The following is a 21,130-nucleotide window of genomic DNA, read 5'->3' as shown; positions in this document are numbered from 1 at the left end:
AACGTCCCAAAACACTTTTTCCACCCCAGGTTCTTTGTTTAGTTTTAGGAAAAGCAAAAAAGTTGATTGCGAGACATGCACTACAGTCAGCCACTATGACCAATAACCTCTCAGCACGCAACCATTGCAATAACGATTCGTCACTTGAAGTTGATCAACAGTGTTTTTGTGTCCGGTCTGGTTTTGGGACCTGTGTGGGTTTGAACTGTTAGCTTTGGTTGGCAGAGCCCATGTCAGGGCACTCACTTTGTTTACGCTGGCAGGTATGGCGCCTGGCTGTATTTGGGCCCATCGTCCACACTTTACACTGCTGGCTCTGATTTATCGATTGGCGTGTAATCTGGAATTATGCTGAGCGCGGGGTTCGGCCAACCGCTCCAAGCTAACCGGCCCCCTTTGTGGTTACCTTGTTGACAGCCGGCCTGCGCGAATGTGCATAAACACTCCGGCCGCTGTGTTGCCATGTCCGGCGGGCCTGTTCACACTCTCTGGCCCTTTGGTCTGAGTGTATATATGTATGTGTCCATGCTCTGCTCCAGATCTTTAGCTCGCTGCCATGTGACAGTAGGGGATTGTCTGTAGGCCCACAGTAGGGAAATGTTCCTTGGAGCTGTTGAAATCCAGGACTTTTCACATACACATAACAGCTCCTTTATGAAGATATAAATCTGTGATTCAGCTCTTCTTTGACTTGTACATGTACTTCACCAGCACATTGTTTGTGATACTTATGCATGAAATTATCATGGCACATTTTTCGGTCGTCATCAGAATCTCTGATAAAATCAGGGTTCCCGCGGATCCTTAAAAAGTCTTAAATTCGATTTTTTTAAATATAAGGCCATAAAAAGTCTTATTTTTACTTATGAAAGGTCTTAAATTTTAGATGACACTTCAATTTAGTCATATCTCAATGTTTTCCAAATTAAAAATATCTTATTTGCGTACACGTATTGTTTTTATTAGCCTATTCTATCTTTGTGGATTTGCTTGTTCAAGTTTGCTTGTTACCAACAAAACGTTGAAAACATCGAGATGTATATTTTTGTCAATATTGCATACCCCTAATGTATGTTGTTAATTTTGATTTCTTCAGGTCTTAAAAAGCCTTACATTTTAGGAACCTTGAAAATGCAAAGCATTTTCTTAATTTAAAGGCATTCAAAAATGATAATTCTAATCTGTAAGATGTATTATTCTGCAGAACAAAGATATATATTTTTGACCATAAAAAAGTCAATGGCGTCCAAAACTGTCTCTTTAATAAAAATGTAAATATATATATATATATATATATATATATATATATATATATTTATTTAAAGATGAAATAAAAATGATTTAGCTGAATATTCAATGGATCGTAATGAGAGCAACAATTGTTTTTATTAGGGCTGTGCAAAGGTTAATTGAAAAATAAAAGGTTCATCCAAAATAAAAGTTTGCGTTTGCATAATATATGTGTGTGTGCTGTGTATAATTATTTTGTGTATATAAATACATATGCATTCATGTGTATATATATATAAATACATAATCTATATTATATATATATATATATATATATATATGAATAACACATTTTCTTAAATCTATACATGCATGTGTGTGTATTTATATACACAAAATAATTATACACGGCACACACACACACACACATATATATATATATATATATAATATATATATATATTATGTAAACACAAACTTTTATTTTGGATGTGATTAATTAATCTTTGCACAGCCCTAGTTTTGTTAATGTTGTCCCGGCCCACATGACCTTGATGACATCAGCAGAACAAAAAAATTGTTTCAGATTACTACATTTGGGATGAAAAAAGAAATTATAAAAATAAACAACTTTATTTGTTTATCAACTTTTACAACTTTAGCTGCTTTTTAATTGAACATACTGGTAAATCAGGCCTAATAAAACGTGTGTTTTCATCAAAAATAATCTTATCTTATTCAGTGCAAAGCAAAAGAGTTTGTTTTCCAGTATTTAATTCCACCTGTGTTTCTGATGGCTGGTCTGACGCTCTTGATTTGGTCCGGTGGCTTGATTTATTTTCATATTCAAGTAACGCCCACATAGTTAACCCACAGCCCAGAGAACTAATTAGTTCTTATCAGTCCTCTCCCTCGTCCCAGGCCTGATTTATGTCATATCAGCCGGCCCATGGACGAGACAACTCTCCTTCACTGGTGTGAATGTGTGCATGAGAGTTAGAGGTGTAATATTTCAGAATTGTATTTGTGGGGTTGAGGGTTCATTTAAACACCCTGCGAGTCCTAGTTAACATTTTTAAAGTCTTAAGCATTCTCCTTGTCAAATGTCTTCAACAAGTCTTTCGAAATAAACTGAATTGCATGCCAAATGTGTAAGGATTTTTTTATATTCCACTGTCCACTTGTTCTCATTATGGGTCAGCATCGTCCTCCGCCATGGCCATGGTGTTGTTAACTAGCCCTAATCAACAGGCCTGCTTCTGGACACATCTTTCACTGGGCCTGACTCCTCTATTAACTAAAAGCACTGTGGACTTCTCCTCGATCGCCACTCCCCCATTACCGCCCATCAATCTCACACACACACGCCTGTTTCACAGCATCCCCCACTTAATCCAGAGCATCAGTCATACCGCAGCCCCTGATCCTGATGTCTGAGGTCTGAGTATTCTCGACTACCTCATGTGTGATGCGCATTGCGATGCATGTCAACACATTGAACGCAATTGAAACTGCACCAAACATGCGAGGAAGACCCTGTGTGCCTGCAAGAGAGAGTGAATCTGCAGGAACAGTTTCAAACTCTGCTATCCGCTCCACTTTTATCCAGTATGGCGCCTCATAAAAGCAGCATTGAACCCTTTTGTTCCAAGTCACGTTTAGGTGCGTAAGAAAAGTAACGTCAATGTCCCTACAATAACAGACTGGTGTGTAAAACTCTTGGATGCGTTTTAACGAGTCTATGCGTGAACTTTACATACTTCACATCAAGAGGATCCTGATCAGCGCTCATTGTCACAGTTGTAAACACTATAGCATTCTTTTTCCATGAGGGGGTTTGGCCTCACGGCAACACGACCCGGACATTCAACCAGTCAAACGGCGACTTTGACGCTCCTGAGGTGTTTCCAGATACGTTCAGCCAATGGCCTGAGGCTGAGACTAGGATCTTGATGACGTTCTGCCATATTAATAGATTTATATGAAATGGGACAATCAAGGCTGGCATCAAGATTTTCAACATCCAAGCAAAGAGCCTGTGGTAGGTCTAGGGTTGTAGACCTGTTCTAATCTGTGTTGTGGCAAGGCTTTGCAACACTCTCTAGCGTCTTTGTTGGAGTCGAGGTATTCCCCAGAGTCCCCGCGGCGCTCCCAGATCGAATATCGGACGGACAATGAACATTTCGTCATTCGCTGCACACTCTTTGCCAGTAACTTGAAATGATTACAGCCTCAATCAGATTTGCCAGCCCCCTTTTGCAAAGCTAATTGGTAATTTCAGCCTCACCTCTTGTGGAAGACCACTGAGGCGGGAAAGAGCCGCAGCACTCTTTTTCTTTTTCTTTTTGTCCCCTCCTGGCATTTGTGAATGGAGTGTTTCTGAAGAGTGGGAGGGTGTGTGAGATGCGCTCCAGTAGCTTCAGATGCCCACTCTTTAGTAGAGACAACTGGGTGTAAGTTTACACCAGCTCCTCGGTGTGAACAAGAATTGGAGGCTCGTCCAGGAATCCTCTTACCTGAGAGTTCGCTAGATTCTGCTGGGGGTCTTGGCTGGGGCCCTGCTCATTGTTCTTTCAGACTTGCCACAAAAGAGACATCAGGGTGGGGGGACGGGCTGCCCCTCTTGCATGGTCAGATCAGGTCTCTGGGGTCACAGCTTGATTTGGAGATACTCTGTATTTGGTATGTTTACGGGTTGTTCCAAATGCAAATACTTTGCCTTGACTAATTTAGGACATTGGTTGCCACTTTGGACTTAGATCAACTCATTTTGTCAGGTTTTTGCAAGAACATCCTTTCCATGTATGAATGACTCTACCTCTTTTGGGTTGGTTTGTCCATGTCATTCGTGACGTCCCTGCGCCCAAGTAGCAGTGATTCGCCTGTGCTTCCCCCTAATATAGTCCCAAGTCAATATCTGCCTAGGAAATCGCCGAGTGTTAATCTGCGTCGCTATTTGTACTCGTTGTGAATACGCAGGCCACAAGAAGTAATTACGTGGGTTTGTTTATTTTTTTTAATCACTTTTACTCAGGACATGCTAGCTGGCAACAAAGGAATCCATTCATTGTGCTAAGCTAAGCTAGCGCCGACCATGTCAAACTAATGCTGCGTTCCAGGCAGGTTTTTGAACACGTAAATCACGACTTCAAACCACGACTTACGACTTTGTAGCGTTCCAGGTCATTCACGCCAAACTACCTAGATGTAAACAAACCAGCATGGCGGACCTTACGGGGCTCACGCGCGTTTGTAATATTTTCTAACGCCAAAGGTGCTTACTCCTTGTTTATTTGTGGGAAACTGAGGAGGAAAAATAGCGCATGAGGCAAGATAAGCTGTTATGCTCTTTATTTGACTTTATTTGTATATTTGGAAATGTATTTGGTATATATTTATCCTTGCACTCAATGGACTGAAAACTAGTTGACGTTATATTGTCCTAAAGTGTATTCTCACCGTGTACCGCCTGCAGAAACACTGCATCAGTAGGGGCTGCCATTGGTTCGCGGGCTATGTGACGTCAGAACTCGTAACTGGGAGTACATCGATCTAGTACGAGTTCACGGGTGTGAAGTCACGAGTTTGACTGCCGTTCCAGTGCACTTTCACTGGAATAAGGTTGGAAAAACACGAGTTACAGGTTGCCTGGAACGCGGCATAAAACAATGCATGCACTGAGACAAAAATGCATTTGCACACATATCTAAATGTAGGAAAGAATGTGAATAAGCCATATTTCAAAAAAGGTGGAGTTTTCCTTTTAAGTAAATATCAGAGTTGCATGTGATTCTGTAGTAACTCGCATATCTCATATATACAAGTGACATCACACTTGCTCTCCACCCCCAGGAGGTGCTGATGATGTTGGATAACTATGTCCGAGATTTCAAAGCTCTAATTGACTGGATCCAACTACAGGAGAAGCTGGAAAAAACCGATGCTCAGAACAGGTGATAACATGCATACACACACACACAAACATGCACCGGTGAGTCTTTTACATTGTAGTTTGAATTGTGATCCTTTCAGCCTGATCAATGATTAATTTGTGGTGATTATCTCAGTGTCTCACCCCTTACATTACATGGTGATTAAAGGAGTAGTTCACTTTAAAAAAACGTTTGCTGATAATTTACTCACCCCCATGTCATTCAAGATATCCATGTCATTCTTTCTTCAGTCGAAAATAATTTTTTTTGATGAAAACATTCAAGGATTTTTTAAAAGAAAGACATGGACAATTATCAGCAAATGTTTTTTTTTTTTAAAGTGAACTACGCCTTTAAGTGACTACAACACCAGTACATTGATAATGGAATAAAAACCAGAGCTTGAAAGCGACAAGTCGTGTGTAAATTTGTACAGAGCTCCTTAAAAACGTTCTGGCATCCTTTAGAAGCACATGTATTCCCTGCCCCTTGCATGTTCAGTATTTTTGGTAATCTTTCAGTTGCTAGATGTTTGGGTTGAATGTTGTTTTCTTGTCCCTGCAGGCCCACATCCTTGGCTTGGGAAGTTCGAAAGATGTCACCAGGACGACATGTGATGTCCAGCCCCTCGTCAGACCGGATTGTACCATCTCCTGGTGTTCGCCGTGCCCTTAATTTTGGGTAGGCCAATCCAGTCACATTGACCACACCCAGGATCACAAACATTTCTCTCAAGTACTCACAAGAACTTTCTTTACCAATCCGGAAGTTTAGCTCTTATGTATTCTTACCAGAGGCACTTTAACCATATGGTTCTGCCCCATTTGCCAAAGTAACTTGTCACAAATTAAAAAAAAAATAGTGTTTTGAAGTTATAAAAAGTCACACAACTATTGTGTTTTTGTAAATAATTCGTGAGCTTAGAATTATACGGTTCTATCTCTGTTTAGGGTAGTTCTGAGATATTGAGCATCAAAGTTTTTACATCCCAGCTGGCAAAACTGTTATGTAGTATAATCTTCTATTATAGCTTTATCTATTAATCTTTTTTTTTTTTTTTTTTACAAAAATAACACCACACAGGCATTAATAAACACCTAATGGATCAGATTATGTCAAACTCAATTTCGACCAAAAGTGGAGATAGAACCTTACAGTTCTAAGCTCACGAATTATTGGTATCCAATTACTCTACTATATTTTAGGGATGGTTAAAAGTAGGGCTTCAACAACTTATTGATAACATTGATTATTATCAGTAACGAATTTGATCATTGATTAGTCGCGCCTTCGCCCTGTTCTTGGAAACCATCAGCCAGTCAGTGGTGAATAACCCATTTCAATGGACAAAACGCATATGGAAAATTGCGGAGGACACAGAGTGAGCTTCTGCGGAAAAGGTACATGAGCCAAGTTGTCAGAAACATGAGAATGCTTTATATTTCTAAGCACTTCAAACTAAAGCGTAAGTGTTTACCGTGTCTTGCCCTGTCGTGCATTGCTGTTTAATGCCTCTGACACTCTACATTTTAGGGTAATATCCTTATCTGAAAATTTAAAAAAGTCCCTTGGTATTTCCATTTTTGCATATTCTGACTTCGCTGAACGATTGCATGCACTTCAAATAGACGGAGCGGTGTAGAGTATGAGCGCAATAATTTTGACTTCTCAATGAAAAAAGTTTGAGCTTGTATTCCCAAGGTTTACTTCCAATTGCAAACATGGTGTATCATACCATTATCCCTGCCAGCAACGTAATTGACACCATCGTTTCTGTTGGCAAACTGTGGTGACTTCCAACTCCTACTAGAGGATCAAGAAATTGGGCTCCCTGCATTTTTAGCTGATGGTGTGAAGGAAGACAATTGATAATCTGATTAAAATGCCACTGAATGTTCAGATGGAGAAATCAATGGCTGATATGATGCATATCTTGGCCTCACCACGAGACCGGAAAGACTACGCCCGTCTGGCAGAGGCTGGGAGGAGAAGGGGAATCGATCCGCAACGGCCTAAGCGTTTTGTTTAATGCAATTTTTGCTGGGTTCTCCTCAGGCCTGCGCCAGAGACTGTGGGAGGGTGTGGATCTAAGTGTGGTTAAAGACTGCTGAAGCACGGGCATCCATGTCTGTATTACACTGTAATTGGATGCCTCAGGAAATGGATATTGATCAAGACGGAGGGGCCTCAGTCTGAAGTTTCCAGTTTAGTTCCCAATGTTTGAGGATGCCCGAGTGTGTGGAACTATTTCAATCTATAGTTGAAATTCATTGAATCATGAAGGATGAACAACACCACCTGGCTAGTGTCCACCAGGTCTGAGACCCATGGTTTGTGTGTATGTTTACAGGGGTCCCCCTCCCACTTTGGCTGTGGCACGTTTCTCCCACAGTGGACCAAGCTGGGCCGATCGGGTCAAGTCTTCTCAGTCCCTTCCCGTCCCCAGCCAAAGTGTCAACATCCCTGTTGAAAAACCTGGTGAACTTATCATCTCTATTTACAGTCGTAAATATTTCTGTATTATTGTGTGTTTATGTATACATGGATGTTCATCCTTAGCAAAGAAAGATGCAGAGGGCTGGGAGACCGTGCAGCGCGGGCGTTCTATGAGGCCAAGAGCCAAGGTAAGCCCCGTTCTGGCCCACGTAAGCCCCAAAGACGACAGCGACAAGGAGAACCAGCACATCCAGCCCTTACCCCAGGAAAAACCTCTGGAGGTGAAGGAGCAAGAGCAACCCATATCCCAAGAGCAGAGCCAAGAGATGGAAAAGACCTCCGTCATTGAGGTACTGACGTCAACCAGCCTCCCTTCATTAATTATTTAGGGCCCGGGGATAGATATGAAGGCTCTGTAACATCAGAATGTTTTTGTTTGGGCACAGTGTGTTCATAGATACACTGTCCAGACAGAGCAGTATCAAGTGTTCAAGCATCGATTTTGTACATGTTTATCAGATATAATTAGGTCTATTAAATATTGACAATACAGTGTCCTAGATTGCATTTGGGGAATATGCCGAAGCCAATAGCTCTGCCGCAAAACCTAGTGAGCTGCAACGTTATCTACTTCCTTCTAAGGCATCATTAGTAACTGATTTGGGATGCTCTATGTAGGCAAAAAGGCGTAAAAGTAGAAGCGCACAAGCGCCTTGACCCATAATTGATTTCAGTGGCGTTTGTTGTTAGCATGTTGCTATGCTAACACCACAGTACTCTAATTGGTATTAAATAGCACATTGTTCAGGATTTTATCCCACATCTTGCTTTTTCTTTTCACTAAGCTTGTCACAATGCATTGTTTCCAAAGAGGAAATATGTAATGTGGCCAAAATTTAACAGTGAGCAGAAAAATGAAAACGGCTAACTTTTGAAAGAGCCTTCACATCAAAAGCCTCGTATTGAAATTCTTCCTCTAGGCAAGCTCGCTAGCGTTTTAAAACAGAGCGTGAAGTTGGGACTGTAGTTACTCAAAATGACTTGTTTGCATGCTTGTGATATTTGATTGTATGGTTCTTGGTATGCTACGTGTTTGTTGTGAAATGCATGATGTTGTGTAATTATTTAGCATGCTGTGTTTCTTTAATTGTTTGTTTTATCTGCCAAATGGTCTGTCGTACAGATGTGGCCTTGACATGCATGTGTTCATATTTGTGTATTCATCTGTGTGTACATTGCGCAGCCCCCAGCAGAAAGTATTGAAGAGCCAGGGCAGAGTGTCTGCGGCTCCTCTGAGGAAACGCCACCCCCCATTTCCGACCCCGTGCCACCTCCTACTTCTCTGCCTTCGCAGGCCCAGTGCCCAGATTTGGCTTCCGACCTAGGCCCTCCTCCTGTGTCCCTTTCCCAACCGGAGGAGCTGAGTACTGGGCGAGCCAAAGAAGAGAAGGGGACGGAGGGGTCGGTGTGGAAGGTCGCGGCACCATCGGCAAAAGCGGAGGCAGAGGTCTACATCCCCCCGGCAGTGATGACACTGGAGAGCATGCTGGACCCCACAGAACTTTCTACTGTGAGTGCTGAGAGACACAGGCCAGGGTCAGGACTGCCGCCTAAACAAAATCAATCCCAGAAACCTCCAGGCTAGGCAGGGTTACCCCCTCCCTCCTCCTTTCTCTCAGCAAGTAGGGCGTATATGTGTGTGCGTGATGACGGGGTGAGCAAGTATCCACTGTGAGTTGAGAACAGGAGGGCCCAGTGTTTTCAGAGAGTTGCCACAGTTGCTCAAGTTTTTATTTTGGGCTTATCAAGTGTCCCCTGCAGCGTTCAGACGACTCGGCTGATTTTGACCTTGACCTCCCTTTGAGCCTTGACCTCCCAAAATGTTGCTACATAGATCAAAAATGCCACCTTTTCCACCAAAATGGGATCTCTGTCGAGATTTGGCCCCCTTCTCCTTTGACCAATTACAGTATGTCATTAGTTCTTAGTTCAAGAGGAATAACCTAATTGTCTTTGGAAAAGGGGTATCTAAATTGACAAATTCCAGGTTTAAAAAATCACATTTCTGTTCAACAACCAACCAGCTGCAAAATGTTTTGCTTGATCTTTTCTTCAAGTTCAAGACCATTGATTGGTTTTGCTATTTGACCCATAGATGTATGCCAAATGGCACCTTGATGGGTTTTTTTTTACACGACATGGCTGTAAAAATTATATGGCAACTCCTGTTGTGGCGTTCCGCTTGTCTCCTGAGAAACCTCCAAGGGGATAATTAAGGCTATACCCACAGAATTTTCTAATGAGCTACCAGCTTCCATTTCTCAACGGGTGTTGGACTCTATACAAAACCCAGTCTGAAACAATGGAGATGGATGAGGTTTAAATGCTCAGACAGGAGCACAATCTCCGTCGTGTCGGAATCCGGAATCATTGCTTCCGAGGTCCAGACACCACCTCTCTGGGTGGGTCAGATAAGCCCTGCTCTGTTTAGACTCCAGATCTAAGACCAGCAGGCGGACTGTTGAGAGAAATCCACCTCTTATTATGCTTGTTAGCATGACGTCTGACACTGACCTCAGCGCAGCTCCGGGCGTCTCCCACGGTCCTTCTGAAATTGGCACTCTGCATACTGTTCACTCGTCAGGTTCTGAAAATGGGGGTCAAGTGTTTCGCCCTCTGATGGCAGTGGCTAGGATACTTTTTCCAAAATATTTTGCCAATTTACCAGTCATCACGAGTCATGAAGACTCACAGGTGCACCCATGGAAGGAATGTATTGCAAAAAATTGCCCCTCAACAAACCCCTCTTTTGTTACCACCCTAAAATCAGCAGAAACCCCTCTCCCTACAGGTAACTGTGTTCCAAAACACTAGAGCCACCTAATGTGGGCTTTACAGGGTATTTGGTCATCTTAAAGGAATAGTTCCCCTAAAAATGAAAATAGTCATAACCTTCATGCCGTTCTAAACTGTATTTTGCGCAATGAAAGTCAATAGGGTCCAATGTTGTTCTTCAAAATATCTACTTTTGTGACACAAAAGACGTCCCAGACATGTGACTGATGCCATTATTATGATCATTGGTCACATGAACACATGAACGTATTGTAAATTGTTGTATTTTCAGCATTTTAATTTAGATTAGAGTTTTAATATTAATAATACTTTCAAGTCATCCTGCGGCTTGCTAAGATCCATTGCTTTTAAATTGATCAAATCAAAACCAATATATAATGCGCAATATATCGGCCACCATATCGGTATCGACCGATGTTTAATGTCATCATTATCGATAAGAAAATGTGTCATATATTTTAAAAAAGATAGATGATGGATTATTTCCTTCAGCTGAGATGCTTAAGATGCGCACTGTTCGCAATGATGGTTTTGAATTGCTTGAAATATGATTTGAAATCACTTCAAAAAAAGAAAATACGGTTAAGTGGAATGTGCAGTGCAAATATAAGCTACATAAAATTATAATGAGAGCTTGGGACATGTCTTTTAATGGTGAGACTTTTGTTTTTGTAATCAGGCTCTCAAAAATTAAATCAAAATTTGGATTTTGATTTATCGGCCAATATATCGGTTACCCCTAATATCGGAGCATCCCTAATGTCATCCTACTTAACCCTTGATCTGAGTGACACAAGTGTTTACAAATCATGTGAAAAGTGCAGTGAATCGCTTTTAGCCGTGACTTAAGTAACATTACAACATGTCCTCTCTCATACCTTATTGCTTAAATGCGTTGTATCATACCGAATAAGAACACTATCCCATCTCCTTGTCTTTGTGGCTGTATGCTGCATGAGTTCATTATGCTTCCCCGTGTGTGGTTTTTGCGATTGATTGTGTTTATGGCGTGTGCCTGTATCATCATTTCATTTGGTCTCTGTTTAGTTTCTTAAATCATCCTTTTGCATTTTGTAAAGTTTTGTGGTATGCAGGCTTCCACCAAACATTTAAAATTTGATTGCATTAAATGTTTGAAATACAGAAATTTCAGATAAAGTGTTAAATTGATTGCACCGTGTCTTAATTGAAGTTGTGCTGCCTGCATGTACTCAAACTTGGCGCTGTACTGCCTCTGTTTGTGGTGGGGACTTTAATGGCTCAGTGCGAGTTTGTTGTGCCTGTTGTCAGCCTCAATCCATGGCTGAAGTTTTGGCTAAGAAGGAAGAGCTGGCCGACCGCCTGGAAAAAGCTAACGAAGAGGCAATCGCGAGTGCCATCGCTGAGGAGGAACAGCTGACCAGGGAGATCCAAGCGGAGAACAACGAACTGGAGACGGACAACGAAAGCGACTTCTCTGTAAGTCGACAACCCTTGTAGTTTATATGAGTGATGCAATTAAAATGATATACGTTTTCTGGATTGTGTTATTTTGCTCTCTTAAAGGCAAGTATCGGGAGTGGAAGTTGTGGCTTGAACTTAGACTGGAGCGAGATGCTGGCTGATTATGACGGTAATTATGTAATTAGCATCTGCATTGCTAAGTTTTATAGTAAGTCTGTAAGGTAACTTTGTTTAAAGCAAGAAAATGAAACGAGCAAAATCGCTGAACATTTATTTTCCACAATATTTTCTCAAAAGTAGTTAAAGGGATAGTTCACTTTGAAATTAATTTTTGGTATGTTTTAGCTTACCTCAAGGGCATCCAAGATGTCGGTGTCTTTGTTTCCACAGTAGTTTAAATTTTGATATGTTTAGGTCAAACCGTTCTTGTCTATCAGTCATATAATGGAGGTCTATGGTCACCACCTGAAAGAGCATGCACAGAGAAGTCCAGATTAAACATGATTTAATGACTCGTAAATGTAAGTACACATTAATGGCCTAAGACATGAAACGAGCGGTTTGTGTGAGAAAACGAACAGTATTTATATCGTTTTTATCTCTTGTAATCACAGTCACGTCCAAGCGATCTGAGTTCACGGGCGCTTCAGTCTGCGCATGCGCCGGAAGTGATCTCTAGCGCGTGTACGTTATTCATTGTTTACACAGATTTCAGAAGCGATACCTTTCACTGTGAAGATCTAAACATATTTAGATATACAGGAAATGGAAGACGATTTAATTTTGAATTTTTTTCAAGAGATCACTTCCGGCGCTTGAGCAGACCGAAGCGTGGACGTGACTGTGGTTACTAGAGGTAAAAACGATATAAATACTGGTTGTTTTCTCACACACTACTTGCATGTATTTACATTTACGAGTCATTAATTCATGTTTAATTTGGACTTCTCTGTGCATGCTCTTTGAGGTGGTGACCATAGACCTCCATTATATGACTGACAGACAAGAACGGTTTGACCTAAAAATATCAAAATTTAAACTACTGTGGAAACAAAGACACCTACATCTTGGCTGCCCTTGAGGTAAGCTAAAACATACCAAAAATGAATGTTAAAGTGAACTATCCCTTTAAGTGTTGGAAAAGTAATATGATATATTTTGTTGTTACTTCTGAAAAACATTCCTAATTGCATGTCTTTATTTTATTTATTTTTTGTACAAAAAATAACAATTGAATTACTACTAGTATTTTTTAAAAAATTTTTACTGTTGACAAGGATTTTTCCTCTGGACATCATGTAATTTAATCAAATTACATAAACTGCTTTTCTTGCGAAACTGGATGCTGATAACCTCAAAATGACAGGTCTGATATATCAGTCTAACACTTCTTGTAAATGTGTTATTGCATCGCTTTGCTTTTTTTGACAGCTCGAGAGCCCTGGCGTCAGAGCACCTCCTGGGGTGACATCGTGGAGGAGGAGCCAGCCCGCCCACCGGGCCATGGCATTCACATGCATGAGAAGCTGTCCTCTCCTTCACGCAAACGGTAACTAAATCACACGGTCCCATTTGTTACAGATATAAGGTAACACTTTATTTAGATGGACGTTCAGCTGTCTGCTTAATATCTGCTGACACTTTATTTTGATGTTCTATTGACTAAGTCATTTTGCAGCTTCATGTCAGCTAACTCTCATTAGATCAACGCTGGATAGATTACAATTGCAAATTGTAGTCAGTTTCTGATTTCAAAGTACGTGACAAAAAATGTTGTTAGTAATGTAATCCATTACATTACTATTTAAAGGGATAGCTCACTCAAAAATAAAAATAAGCCCTCCTATGGGTTTATATCACATTCTTCTTTCAGACGAATACAATCGGAGTTATATTATAAAATTTCAAAAGATTAACACATGATGATGTATGATGTAGTAGTAGCGTAAGTTTTGACGGCTCTCGCGGTTTAAACAAACAGGGATGGGCAACAGCGTTCGTCAAGTTCAAGGGTTAGTGTAAGTCTACTTGTGTACGGCCGTCTGCAAAAGCTAGTTATTTTTGTCAATGAAGTTTTAAATATGAATATTTTTCTTACACAAACGCATCGCTGCCCTTCAGAAGACCTTTATTAACCCCTGGAGCCGGATCGAGCACTTTTGGGACATAAAATCACAATCGCAAAGAGGATAAATCGGATTTGATATGTAAACTCAAAACTTGCTAGAAATAAAGTGTGAATTTTGAGAATTTTTCACTTTTTTTGTGTCTAAACAGGCTTCTATTCAATTGTGATCCAACACTTTGTACTATTTTGTGATTCTGATAGCATTGTGCTCAATCACAAATGTAAAAATGTTATTCTTATGGCTCTCAATGTAATTAGTCAATTTAGTCTATTGTATTTAAAAAATCAATCATGCCCATTTACACAATTTAAGTCTTTTGTCACCTTTTTGTAATGTCAATTGTAATGCTTTCATCATCCATCTAGTATAATGTCTTTGAATACATCATTTATTTATATTCATTTGGGGGCATTGTTTAGTAAATGGATATTTGTGATTTTAGTTGTGGTTGAATAATCTGAATATCGTGTGAAAATGGATTGGCAACATCAAAATATTTGATCGCTGTTTGTTGTCAGAACCATTGCAGAGTCGAAGAAGAAGCATGAGGAGAAGCAACTTAAAGCCCAGCAGCTCCGAGCCAAACTGAGGGAAGAGAAGACCCACAAGCTGCAGAAACTCATGGAAAGAGTATGTTTTTCCCTTTAACACCTGTAGACACAGCTCATTTAGCCTCTTCTAGCCTGCCCCGGCCACAGGGGGAAATCGTATTCGCGTGGATGTTGAAAGAATCACTTAACAGCCATTTTAGTCGTTCAGGGTGAGTCAGTGCTGGCGAGACTCATAAAACTGATGTTGGTAAGAATATGTTTGTTTTTGTTCTGCTCCATTCTTGTATGAGGAGTGAGATCTAAGACAATTTCGCATGTTTATATATCTGCACTTGAAGTGGCCCACTAACATGTGTCATTCACACTCCTGACAAGTTTGACTTTTACATCACTTTGGCGGGATTTGATCTTTTCGTGTGTCTCAGGAGAAGGAGGTGAGGAAGTGGAAAGAGGAGCTGTTGGATCAGAGGAGAAAGATGATGGAGGAGAAACTGCTTCATGCTGAATTCAAACGAGAGCTTCAACTGCAGGCCATCGTGAAGAAAGCACAGGAAGAAGAGGCCAAGGTCAGAAGTTCCTAAGAGGCTGAAACTGATATGTCCTTCTTTTTTCAAGTGTGAAACCGTAGTGATATCACTAGTCCGAATGCGCAAACTTTGAGACTTTTTTCAGAAAATGTAACCCTCTGGTGCTCTTCCCGTGTCGAGGAAAAATTACCGTTTAAATTTTTTTTTTATTTCAATTAAATGAATGTACTATATTTTATTTCGATAATGTTTTTTTATTTAATTTTGTTGTTTTTTTTTACTTTTAGGGGATTTTATGGTAGTAAATTATATTTACACTGTATTTATAATCCATTTATTCACTTTTTGAGCATAGACTGAAAATTAAATTTTCATATTAAACTTATAAATCTTGAATGCTTTAGGGCACAGATTTAAAGGGATAGTTCACTTTGAAATTAATTTTGGCATGTTTTATCTTACCTCAAGGGCATCCAAGATGTCGGTGTCTTTGTTTCCACAGTATTTTCAATTTTGATGTTATTAGGTCAAACCGTTCTTGTCTGTCCGTCATATAATGGAGGTCTATGGTCACCACCTCAAAGAGCATGCACAGAGAAGTCCAAATTAAACATGATTTAATGACTCGTAAATGTTAGTACAGACTGACGGCCTAAGACACGAAACGAGCGGTTTGTGTGAGAAAACGAACAGTATTTATATCGATTTTACCTCTTGTAATCACAGTGATCTGAGTGTGCGGGCGCTTTGTGGTTACAATAGGTAAAAACATAATAAATAAAGATATAAATACTGTTTGTTTTCTCACACAAACCGCTCGTTTCGTGTCTTAGGCCATCAATGTGTACTTACATTTACGAGTCAGTAAATCATGTTTAATTTGGACTTCTCTGTGCATGCTCTTTGAGGTGGTGACCATAGACCTCCATTATATGACTGACGGGCAATAACGGTTTGACCTAAAAATATCAAAATTGAAAATACTGTGGAAACAAAGACACCTACATCTTGGATGCCCTTGAGGTAAGCTAAAACATATCAACAATTAATTTCAAAGTGAACTATCCCTTTAAGTTTGATTTCTTTTCAAATACGACAATTGGCAGATTATTGCTAAAGTGAAAAAAATTCCAACTTGAACTTAAAAAAAGTTACAGAATGTTTTGTTTATCATTATGAAAAATGTTACTTAGTTTAAAAAACATTTTCAATTTTTATATGAAGTATATATTTTTAAAAACATGTTTTACTCTAAAACTGTGAGGAAAAGTAAAGCCATAAATCTAAACAAGTTTGACACCTCACATTTCAGTAGGATCATGATTTTTTTTTTAATTCACATTCCAAGTTTCGTACCATTCCGATGAAAAACAAAAATAGCACCAAAGAGCACCAGAGGTTATATGTAGTTCAATAGGAAATTTCTGTGCTAAGAATATTTCGTTTTATGTCGGTGATTTGTGTAGGTGAATGAGATCGCGTTCATCAACACTCTGGAAGCCCAGAACAAGAGGCACGATGTCCTGGCTAAACTAAACGAATACGAACAGCGGCTCAATGAGCTGCAGGAGGAACGCCAGCGGAGGCAGGAAGAAAAACAAGCCAGGGATGAAGCTGTTCAGGTATAGACCTAGTCTCTGTGTTCCCCTTATTCGTTTGGTGCTTTAAATGTGTAACTGTGTGCTCTTTTTCAGGAGCGTAAGCGGGTTCTGGAGGCGGAGCGACAGGCGCGTGTGGAGGAGCTTCGGATGAAGAGACGGGAACAGGAGGCTAGAATCGAGCAGCAGAGGCAGGAGAAAGAGAGGGCGAGGGAAGACGCAGCACGAGAGAGAGCCAGGTCAGCATCATGTCCTGCCAAACTCACCAAAATACTGATTCAGCAAAACACAAGGCCAATGCTAAAGACCCAAAGGAATTGGCTTTGAGAAACTGCCTGGTTAAAGATCTCTGTTTCAAACTAATGCTTTTCTATTCATCAAAGTGTCCTTAAAAATGTCTCCTTAAAAGCAGCTGTTTTCAACATTATTAATTATAATAGTAAATGTTTCTTGAGTTTCAAATCAGAATATTAGACTGATTTCTGAAGGATCATGTGACACTGAAAAGAATAAAATGCATTCAAATAGAAAACGGTTATTTTAAATAGAAATAATATAACTGTTTATTGTATTGTTTTCAAATAAATGCAGCTTCACTAAGCATGTGATATCTTTAAAAAAAACTTACCTTTGAACGTTAGTGTATGTTGGTTTTTGCATTAGAATCACCATATAAACTATAAGAGAAAATTGTTACTAAATAATACATAAACAATTTTAATAATTATAATAATTAAGTTTGAAGGTCACAAAAGCCCTTCATACATTGAATGCTTTGAGATCTATATGGGTTTGATGTCATGTTTTGTTTTCTTTAGCTTTTTAAAGAGGCCATAGTATGCTCTTTTTTGATTTTGTATTGTGGGTCTACAAGAATAGGTTTTCATTCTTAAATGTTCAAAAAAAAAAACAAAACATTATTTTCCCCAAATTTTACATTGTTGCAGCACCTCTTTTCCCAGTCTGTCAGTAACGCTCAGTTTAGTTCCTGTCTCTGACGTCCCTCCTTCTGAAATAGCGTGTATGCTCTGATTGGTCAGCTGGAGCAGTGCGTTGTGATTGGTCAACCACTTTGAGCGTGTTTGGGAAATATCAATGCCCATATCATAACAGCAAGTTTCAACACACAACCAACCAGGCCTTCCCCTTAATTTTGCCGTGAGTGGGATTTTTTTAAAAGAGGAACATTGTTCCTGGATGAAAACAGTGCTCAATGATATAGAGAACTCCCTTTGGGGTGACTTTGCAGACCTTTTACATAGTTAAACTGCAACATTGCACAATAAAAAAGTTGAAAATATATTAAAAAAATTGCATAATAAAAAATTACTGCATCATTACAATTGAAAACTGACCTTTTTAATCAGAGGTGGCACATGGTTAGAGAATATTTAAATCTATAATCCCCTTTTTTTTTACATTATATATTATATATCATTACAAGGCTTTATATTACTGTATCATGTTTGTTGAGATGTGAACATTAATAATAGGTGCAGCTATATATATACCAAATATTTGTATGTATTTGGTTATTTATTTATTTTATTCTTGTTATTTTATCACTTGAAGTCTCTTATTGTCTCAGATAATGTAAAAATATAAATAAAAAGTTCAAAAAAAAATAATTGCATAATAGGTCTCATTTAATCCACACTCTGCAGGGACCGTGAGGAGCGTTTGGCTGCTCTCAGTGCTGCTCAGCAGGAGGCCATGGAGGAACTACAGAAGAAAATCCAGATGAAGGTAACTGATTTGAATCCCAGTTCTGACACCATTTTCAGTGTTTATTTCCGAAACCCTTGTACCTTGGACCATACTGCTAGCATGTGGATCGCGTTTTCAGCATGACGAGAGCAGCCGGAGACACATGGAGCAGATCGAGCAGAGGAAGGAGAAGGCGGCCGAGCTGAGCAGCGGAAGACACGCCAACACGGACTACGCTCCCAAACTCACCCCTTATGAGCGGAAGAAGCAGTGCTCGCTCTGTAACGTTGTGGTACGTACTGCATTATGAGTTTCTCTCCGATCACTTTGATTGGTATTAATACGTTTAAGACCTAGGAATACTCTCCCAGGAACATTTGGGACTCAATCCCTGCAAGGATGGACAGTCTGTCTTTGCAGCTTTGCCAGGCAGAGTACATAAAATCCCAGGCTACAAGGTGATTCAGAGGATTTTCATAGAGAATGCATGTAAATGAGAATTTAACTGCATTCATTAAACATGAACTCTATGCGGAGATTAATAGCTGGGCGTGATTATGCTTTTCAAGCGACAGGCAACAAATCTTTGAGTGGCCGCATTTATCTCTGACGTGCCCAGCTTTTACTGCAACTGGGGCCAGACACCTTGGAGCTTCAAACTGACATCAGATTAAGCGCTGGGGAGAATGAAATCTTGTTAAAAATGTCAGATGACCTTGGCCAGGCTCTGACACCAGAGATCATCTTTAGGTCAGCAGGAAGCACTCTAGCTAATGACATTATACACAGACTGTCCTGTGTGGGCTCAACTCCAGGACTCAAAGGAGACAAACAACACAAGCTGTTGTCCTCACCTGCTGCCATAGGGAAAACTTTCCTACTTTTAAGTGTAATTCTGTTTGTAATTCTTTATTGTAAAGCCACTTTCAGGTTCAGTCCCTTTGAAGTAAGGTTAAAGGAAAAGGCCATAGTTTACTCACCGTCGTGGCGTTTTCCTGCCTTTGTGAATTTCTATCTGTATGAAACGCATAAAAAGATTAAACAATTTTACCAATCAGTTCATATAGATTCATTTCTCCTTACTTTTATGTACTTTTTGCAGTTTGAAAGTTTTGGACCCCATTGAAAACCATCTAAAAAAATATTTTTTGTTGTAAATATGTAAAAGGCGAGTAAATAATTTTTGGGTGAACTATTCTATTAATCGTTTTACTCGTGTGCACAATAGTGATAGTTTCTTTCTTTATTTTTTTTCTTTGTGGTGTGAACCCACAACCTGTTATTTTATCGGAAATGCTCACCTCAAAAAACAAATTGTCTACTCAACCTCGTATCATTGCAAACCTGTATGATGTTTATCTTCAGCAGAACACAAAAAAAGTTAAATCTTCCCATTCAGCTTGTGTAGATTCATTTTTAAACTACTTTTAGGTTCTTTTTGCCATTTGAAAGTTTAGGACCCCATTGACAAGACCATCTAAAACAAAATTCTTTATTGTTCCACAAAAGGAAGTTGTAAATCTGTTTAAACAATATAAAGGCGAGTAAATGATTTTTGGGTGAACTATTCCTTTAAAGGGGTTATGAACTGAGAAATCAATTTCATTGTTATAATCATATTATACTGTAAGTTTCAGAACTGAAAACGTCCTTGTTAGTCCAATAAAAGCTTTTATTGACACCAGCCCCAGCAAACGACTCGTTTTTCAAAGTGGGGAACTATGCCGTCATAGAGGATAATACCCCACCCCCACAAAAGATCACCGATTTGCACATTACACGCATAGCTAAATAACAGTTGCCTACCTCGTGATGACAAACCGGATCAAGAGTGAAACTCATTATAATATGCAAAACTGTTATCCTCTCACAGCAGTGGGTGTTTGATGCCCATAAAAATTGAGCGTTTTTGAGCTAGGCTCAAAACTAGGGTAGAAAACAGCCCATTAATTATTCATTTTGATGTTTATTAATGTAAAAACCAAGCGAACGTCATAAGTTGACCTCAGACAACAATATAATAAAATTTAAAAAGCCAGTTCATGACCCCTTTAATTGTTTTAATCATGGGCACAATAATGATAGTTTCTTTTTTGTGGTTTGAACCGCCTTTTAGATTATCGGATAATTTACTGAATTTCATATCATTGCAAACCTGGACGATGTTTGTCTTCTATGGAACAGAAAAAAAGGTTAAAAATAGACAAAAAACGTTCCATTCAGCTCGTGTAGATCAATTTCAAGCAACCAACCAAAATATTTTGAATTTTTTTGTTCAAAAAAATATATTTCGGCGAACTATTCCTTTAACTGTCAATCAAATGCACAGAAGTGATCAACTTCTCTGGGGTTTGTCTTTTCGGTTAGCTGAAAGGTTCACTCAATAATACAAATGTTGTCTTTTACTCAACCGCATGTAATTCAAACCCTATTTTTTTTTTCTTGTGTGGAACAAAAAAGAGATGTTTTGATTGTGGTAGTAGTTCAAGATCGGGTTTGAACCGTCAACCTTTTGCTTACCAGCTCAGATCGTTTAGCACTTAGCTAAACCACCCCGGTTTCTCACGGCGAACTGAACCATTACATGAATAATAGAGACATTCAATGGAGTAGGAGTCTTCTATGCTTTTCACATGACCTCTTGAGTTTTCAGGACAGGTGAGCGGCTCTACGAACTCAAGAGGTGATATTTGAGCTGGTAAAAACAGTGCTTGGGGCGCT

At 39.5% G+C, this 21,130-nt stretch overlaps 1 protein-coding gene across 3 annotated transcripts in view; it reads left to right on the top strand.

The window, feature by feature from the left end:
- The window catches only part of scaper (S-phase cyclin A-associated protein in the ER), a 107,517-nt gene that overhangs the window by 11,742 nt on the left and 74,645 nt on the right, over positions 1 to 21,130 (top strand). The window contains exons 5-18 of one of the 3 annotated variants that reach the window (XM_089127494.1): positions 5,083 to 5,183; positions 5,727 to 5,843; positions 7,513 to 7,640; positions 7,722 to 7,948; positions 8,953 to 9,168; positions 11,745 to 11,912; positions 12,000 to 12,066; positions 13,329 to 13,446; positions 14,545 to 14,656; positions 15,003 to 15,143; positions 16,571 to 16,726; positions 16,799 to 16,941; positions 18,367 to 18,448; positions 18,549 to 18,701. In XM_089127494.1, the coding sequence (XP_088983620.1) occupies positions 5,083 to 5,183; positions 5,727 to 5,843; positions 7,513 to 7,640; positions 7,722 to 7,948; positions 8,953 to 9,168; positions 11,745 to 11,912; positions 12,000 to 12,066; positions 13,329 to 13,446; positions 14,545 to 14,656; positions 15,003 to 15,143; positions 16,571 to 16,726; positions 16,799 to 16,941; positions 18,367 to 18,448; positions 18,549 to 18,701 (1,929 nt within the window). Of the gene's footprint in view, positions 1 to 5,082; positions 5,184 to 5,726; positions 5,844 to 7,512; positions 7,641 to 7,721; positions 7,949 to 8,841; positions 9,169 to 11,744; positions 11,913 to 11,999; positions 12,067 to 13,328; positions 13,447 to 14,544; positions 14,657 to 15,002; positions 15,144 to 16,570; positions 16,727 to 16,798; positions 16,942 to 18,366; positions 18,449 to 18,548; positions 18,702 to 21,130 lie in introns of all 3 variants that reach the window. The other 2 variants (XM_089127493.1, XM_089127495.1) reach the window with 2 other exon arrangements.

The sequence above is a fragment of the Pimephales promelas genome, chromosome 25, assembly GCF_988280905.1.
Source record: "Pimephales promelas chromosome 25, fPimPro1.hap1.1, whole genome shotgun sequence".
In the NCBI taxonomy this organism is placed as follows: domain Eukaryota; kingdom Metazoa; phylum Chordata; class Actinopteri; order Cypriniformes; family Leuciscidae; genus Pimephales; species Pimephales promelas.
Note: the sequence above shows the minus strand (reverse complement) of the source record. Positions and strands in the feature narration are given on the sequence as shown.